The sequence below is a fragment of the Girardinichthys multiradiatus genome, chromosome 5 (assembly GCF_021462225.1).
Source record: "Girardinichthys multiradiatus isolate DD_20200921_A chromosome 5, DD_fGirMul_XY1, whole genome shotgun sequence".
Lineage (NCBI taxonomy): Eukaryota > Metazoa > Chordata > Actinopteri > Cyprinodontiformes > Goodeidae > Girardinichthys > Girardinichthys multiradiatus.
This window is the reverse complement of record NC_061798.1, coordinates 4,785,287-4,792,043: the sequence shown is the minus strand read 5'-3', so window position 1 is coordinate 4,792,043 and position 6,757 is coordinate 4,785,287. Positions and strand designations below refer to the sequence as shown.

Here is a 6,757-nt window from a genome sequence, read left to right as displayed (position 1 = left end):
AGATTTTAGTCTACGTCTAAATCTTGTTTGTCTAGCAAACTTTTAGTTTTAGAACATTTTAGCTGAGGCTAAAACTTCTTGAAGGTGGTTTAGACTTATTTTCAATCCAGAAACTGCTCAGTGGGAGGTAAGGGTCTGGCAAGAAGAGGAGGAGGGGCCAATTTGCATGTTATTACCATAGCAAGTGTCAGGCCATATAAAACAGGCTGCAGGCGGCCTTGGCCGGAGACAGACGTACAGTTCACAGTGAGAAGAGACATTGAGAGGGAGGCTGAAGGAAGCATGCTGGACCAATGACAAATCCATCCTCGGGTTAGACCAAGACCTTCACAGAAAAGACAAGAAAAGACTGAAATTCATCACACACATCATCTTTACGCACTGGATTTAAGCTTTTCATCCTTCCAGAGGAGGGCTTTTCTTTTCACCTGCTCTAGAACCTCCCAGAAGTAAATTTTTTTCCTCTTTGTCTTCATCTTCAAAGTTTTGGGATTTATCCTCTTTAGTTCCACGGGACATGAAACCCATCAGTGGGGCAAGCTGCAGCACCAGTTGACTGAAACAACACAAACGTGCTCAATGCATCTTTCTCAAGGGGACTGAACAGGAGGAGGCACCCTGAGGACCAGCCAAGTCCCCATAGTTTTTACTTTATTTATTCCTTATTTATTATGTATTTATTAAATATGGGGCGCGTCATTCTGCTGACTCTCACTGTCATGTTCATGTTGCTGTGCCAGGTAGGTCTTCAAATCCAAATTCTCTCCCACAATAATACATAATGCAGCACCTCCGTCCTCTCCCCTCTATCCACCACCACAACATACACAGAGACACACATGCAAACACCTACGCACACAATGTGCATGTCTTATTATAACAAGCTTATTTCTTTCGCAGGGGTTTTGTTCAGGAGTTTTTGAGCTGAAGCTGCAAGAGTTTCTGAACAAGAAGGGGGCACAGGGCAACAATAACTGCTGCAAAGGAGGCCTGATCTCCTCCTTCCAGCAGCAGTGCGAATGTAAGACCTTCTTCAGGATCTGTCTGAAGCACTACCAGCCCAACGCCTCCCCAGAGCCACCTTGCACCTATGGCAGTGCTGTGACGCCCGTCCTTGGCTCCAACTCCTTCCAGGTTCCCGATGTCATACCGGAGAGTTCATTCAGCAATCCCGTTAGGATTAACTTCGGCTTCACGTGGCCGGTAAATTCTGCAGCCCTCTGATTCACTTTCATAAGCTACAATAGAACATGAGGCTGTGATTTGGGCTGTTTTATTTGAATCTGTGCGTAAAAGTGTGCACAATGGTCACAGCATAAGGGCTAAGGGGCACATAAAGTTTAGGACAAGGGTATTTTGTTTTACCAGATCGAGCTAGACACTTTGCATTTAGAGTAGTAAGTATGTCACTGTCACCTGAGGTCTTTAGCTGCTTGGTGTTATCACCACGCTTCCGCTGGCCACCTGTCTTACCAAGCTATTTGTGTTCCCAGGGGACTTTCTCACTGATCATTGAAGCGTTACACACCAACTCCAAAGACGACCTCTCCACAGGTAGGAACTAAATCCCATTCCACTACTTTCCACAAACCTATCCAAGCACTCACCTGGTTTTTTTACATGCCCACTTTTTAGAGAATCCAGAGCGTGTTATAAGCACAATGACCACCCAGAGGCATCTGACGGTGGGAGAGGACTGGTCCCAGGACCTGCACACTGCAGGGAGAACCGAACTCAAGTACTCATACCGCTTTGTGTGCGATGAGCACTACTACGGGGATGGCTGCTCTGTGTTCTGCCGGCCCAGAGACGACGCTTTTGGACATTTCACCTGTGGGGAACGCGGGGAGATTGTGTGTGACGCCGGGTGGAAGGGCCAGTACTGTACAGAACGTAAGTCCCCAAGCTTTTTACTGCTGCATAAGTAGGAACTGGGTGAAGGAAACATCAAATATAACTTTTATTAAATTTTAATACATAAATGGAACTTATAGTAACGATTTTGAATCAAAAATCTGAGATGATTCAAGAACATGGGGTTGTCAATGCTTAAACACAAACTGATATATTTGATCTGTGACTGTATTTTATTTAAATAAAGAAAAAAAAGTTTAAAAAAGGGGCATTTCTGTGTCTGTTCTCTAGTCGGAGGCTCTAAGTGCCGTTAGAAGGGATCTTGTGGGTAAACACCACGCGTCCCCAGCCCCCCTGCCTCCCCCTATACACACGCGCGCACACACAGACACACACTCACACACACCCATGACTACTTGATTTATTCTAAGGAAAGTTTTTTGGAATAATCTCACGCGTGCCATAAATTTACATGCTGCTTTCCAATTCGCTGCCCCAGGAGTGGGCTGGACGCTGATTGGCGGAGGCGGGGGTGGTATTGTTTGAAGTGGGCAGCTGCCGGCAGAGAGGAAACAATGGGGCAGCTGTCGTGCACTGGCAACACACTCGCCAGCTGTCCACTCTTATCTGCCCCAATCTGAGACATTAAGGGGAGCGTGTGTGTGTCTGTTAGAGGGAGGGTATGTGTGTGTGTGTGTGTGTGTGTGTGTGTGTATGCCAGGAGAATGAATAAAAGAGTTTTGACCTGCAGCAAAGGAGAAGAAGAAAAAAGGGAGGGTGATGGGGTGGGTTTGGGGGTCTGTGTGTGAGTGTGTGTGCACTTAGGGGTACACACACATTCACACACTCTCTTTCTTTGTCTCTGCAGTATGTTAAACAGAAAGTTCTGGAAATAAGATCAGGACACAAAGTTTGAAGAAACAGTTTAAAAGTTTAGGAAGAATTCAACACTATCTTAGCTACATGTTGGGAGTTAGCATTTCCGTCTCTAAAAATAAATATAAGTGACAAACCTGTGTTTAAGTTTACATGGTTTTATAAGTAGAACTTTTACTTTCTCTTGCTGCCCAGCGATCTGTCTGCCGGGATGTGATGAGGAGCACGGCTTCTGTGAAAAACCTGGCGAGTGCAAGTAAGTCTTCTATGATTAATGAAACAGCAGCACGCATAATGTAACATGAGTGGAGTGACCGGTGTGTTCCCTCTTAATTGGACAACAACAGATGCAGAGTGGGATTCAAGGGCCGCTACTGTGATGAGTGCATTCGTTACCCGGGCTGTCTCCACGGGACCTGCCAGCAGCCCTGGCAGTGCAACTGTCAGGAGGGCTGGGGGGGGTTGTTCTGTAACCAAGGTGAGGACTAGGTCTCACGAGAGCTGGGGGCTGATGAGAAATGAGGGAAGACAGACAGAGGATGGGGAAAACTGCAACTGGTTGATGGGCTGATGTGTCCTGGCATCTTGGGATTGATTAGGACTCCTAAACCAACAGAGCTGGCTTTGTTTCAGCATTACCCAAGTGTTAACTGACAGTTTGCCACAAATGATTGATGTTCCTCCCTAAAAATCTTCTAAGATATAATTTTAGTGGCACAAAGCCATTGCTGTACTGGTACAAATACCAAAACAATTAATGTGTGAAGATGAATAGCACTGACAGGGGGCCAGAATACCTAACAAGAGATTTAGTCAAATGTAATGGAAGACAAAAGGCATTCTGTCACTTTGGCCCCACCATATGTTGCCTAATCCACATGTTCTGCTGTGTCTTTCCAGATCTTAACTACTGCACTCACCACAAGCCATGCATGAATGGAGCCACTTGCAGCAACACTGGTCAGGGCAGCTACACCTGTTCCTGCAAGCCCGGGTTTACTGGGGCCAGCTGTGAGATCAAGGTCAACGAATGTGCTGGAAGCCCCTGCCGCAATGGGGGAAGCTGCACTGTAAGTGTGGTTGATAGAAGAATTGAAACACCCTATCAGAGTGATGTCTAAATGTAACTAAGCACCTGCACAACTACTTCAGACAAAACCAAAGAAGCCTCTAAAAGATTGCATGTATAGAAAAAGTCTGATGTATAAATACAGATGCAGCAGCAAGGAAAATCTGGATGTCAACCCTGTATGATTATTCTCCCCACACAGGATTTAGAAAATACATATAAGTGCAGTTGCCCTCATGGTTTCTATGGAAACAACTGCGAGTTAAGTGCCATGACGTGTGCCGATGGGCCTTGCTCCAATGGAGGCCGCTGTGCTGACCACCCTGATGGAGGCTATTTCTGCCAGTGCCCCACTGGATATGCAGGATTCAACTGTGAGAAAAAGATTGACCACTGTACCTCCAGTCCCTGCTCCAATGGTAAGAGACACTGCAACCCTATTGACTTCATATTTTGATGTAAAGCTACAAGGAGAGCATGTCAGTGTTCTTGAATCTCAACATACTATACCTTTTAAAGTTTGTCATCTCTATGAAGAACAAACAATAAACAAGGCTTTTTCCTCTGTTCCTAGGTGCCCGCTGTGTGGATCTAGTCAACTCATACCTGTGCCAGTGTCCAGAGGGTTACACTGGTGTGAAGTGCGACCAGACAGGGGATGTTTGCTCAGCCTACCCTTGTCAAAATGGTGGGACATGCCAGGAAGATCCCAACGGCTATACCTGCACCTGCCCACCTGGATACACCGGCCGCAACTGCAGTTCCCCCATCAGTCGCTGTGAGCATAACCCTTGCCACAACGGTGCCACCTGCCATGAAAGAAACAACCGCTACGTCTGCGCTTGTGTTCCCGGGTACGGAGGCAGAAACTGCCAGTTCTTGCTTCCGGAGCACGCTGCGATCCGAGGCTCAGAGGTTCCCTGGATGGCCATTGGATCTGGTGTGGCCATGGTGCTTCTGCTGCTGGCAGGATGCGCAGTGCTGGTTGGATTTGTCCGATCGAAAGCTCAGCACAGTGTTCAGGTGGAGAATGTGGGTGAAGGAGAGACAATAAATAATCTGACCAACAACTGTCACCGTGGTGACAGGGACCTGGCGATCAGTGTGATGCCAATGCCAGGTGTCAAAAACATCAATAAAAAGATGGACTTCTGCAGCGGCAATCCTGATGAAGGCTCTTCACCAGGAAGGAGTAGCTACAAAAGCAGGCATCCACCTTCAGACTACAACCTGGTACGGGATGTGAACTACGAGCAGGCGGCTAAGGAGGCCATGCTGGAGGCAGCCTGCGAGGACAAGTGTCAATCCTTGGACTCATTGGAGTTTGACGAGAAACACAGTAAACGTTTGAAATGGTAAATATCTAACAAGAAGCTGAGAGTCTGTCAAGTTCAGAGTGACACCAAAGCTGTCAAAATAATAAAGCTAACTTTGTGTTTTTTTCTGTCCTAAAAGTGATGCATCAGAAAAGAGACCCCCAGAACTGTCTGCATGTGCGGACACCAAGTACAAATCTGTGTTTGTGATGTCAGAGGAGAAGGACGAATGTATAATTGCAACTGAGGTAAGTTCTCTTAGAGTTTATCGAATTTTCAGAGGTACTCACATTTCTGTCCATGGTCGAGTTAAACAAACTCTAATTTCTGTTTATTTTTCTACCTGTGCATCTCCAGGTGTAAGAAGCCACAAATGGGCTGCCGGTTGCTCATTTGCTCTATGGGAGAGTTTTTATGCTCCTTCAGATGCTGCTCTAACCCTAGGGGGAGATGTCCCGCCTTGAGACTGCTGCTGATACAGAGACGTTTAACTGATATTCAGAGTGAGCTGGTTCTCTACTGGTTACTAAGTGTAGGTAGCGGCGGCCTGTGGGATAAGAACTGGTGCGGTAAATTTTTTTTTAAACTAATTTAAATACAAAAAATAAAGTTTACAGTGGATCGTAAACTGTCAATAAGCTTTCCGTTCTGCCTTTCATTGGAGATTATATATAAGCAACCATTGCCTCATGGCAATAGAGTATGCTACAAGTTTTGTTTATGCAACATTTGCAGCCAGGCCTTTTCTCTAACCCACAAGCTGTTGCTGAGCGCAGGAACTGCATCAAACGGTGGATGTTTGGCCATACTGGCCTGCTCTTCACAAGGGGCTTTACATGGGCTGTGCACCCATCGCTACCATTGTGAAGACTGTATGTATACTTGATGACTGTGTTAACTGAAGTGCGTTTTCTCCCCCAAGTCCTCCAAACCATTTATGATATAGTATTGTTTCAGAAAAAAAAAGTCTTTTTAAATGTTTCCTTTTGATACAGATTGTCCTTTTTGTAAAATAAACCCGAGAAAATGTTATGATTTAAAATTATGATTTAATTTATGTTAATTTAAAAATCTTGTGTTATTTTTATTTTCTAATGTATATTTGTGATGTTATAATTATTTAAGTTGCTTTTTTAAATATTTGCAAAGGCACTTCATGTGAATGGGATTTCTTGTTTTGCTTACATTTTTTTAAGAAAATGTTATTTAAAATTAAAATGTAACAGTTTACTGTTTGTGAATGAAGGAATTAGCCAAGACTATTTTTCCAAATAAATATTGCTAAACATGACATTTCATTGTGTCCAACTTTCTGTGGATCTGTGAGCACTCCCAGCAAAGACTTCCTTAAGGGCTCTGTGAGCACAGTTAATCACCAACATCTGCTGTCTTCCCCTGACGACCCCATGATGGGCTTTTTTATGCCGATGCTCTTGGCTAATGCTGGAAGTTGAAAGTGTCTCCCTGGAGACAAGCGAGGAGGTCTATTCAATGAAAACAATATCCATACACTAAATTTACCACTCTTGTTTCTACTTCCAATATCAGGTAAATCATGGCTTTGAAATTTAGATCAGTGGAGAGTAGCGCCTATTCGACATCCTACAGTTGGGTTTCAGCTTTACACACTTACAACTAAAAC

At 44.8% G+C, this 6,757-nt stretch overlaps 1 protein-coding gene across 1 annotated transcript; it reads left to right on the top strand.

Moving 5' to 3' along the window:
- The first annotated feature begins 216 nt into the window (after window positions 1–216).
- On the top strand, window positions 217–6,406 carry dla (deltaA). Its single transcript, XM_047366004.1, has 11 exons — window positions 217–740; window positions 901–1,203; window positions 1,494–1,554; window positions 1,636–1,893; window positions 2,926–2,986; window positions 3,078–3,208; window positions 3,631–3,800; window positions 4,002–4,218; window positions 4,374–5,154; window positions 5,255–5,363; window positions 5,473–6,406. Exons 1-11 carry the CDS (start codon window positions 672–674, stop codon window positions 5,476–5,478), a joined length of 2,166 nt encoding a protein of 721 aa, XP_047221960.1. The 5' UTR covers window positions 217–671; the 3' UTR covers window positions 5,479–6,406.
- Window positions 6,407–6,757: the final 351 nt, after the last annotated feature.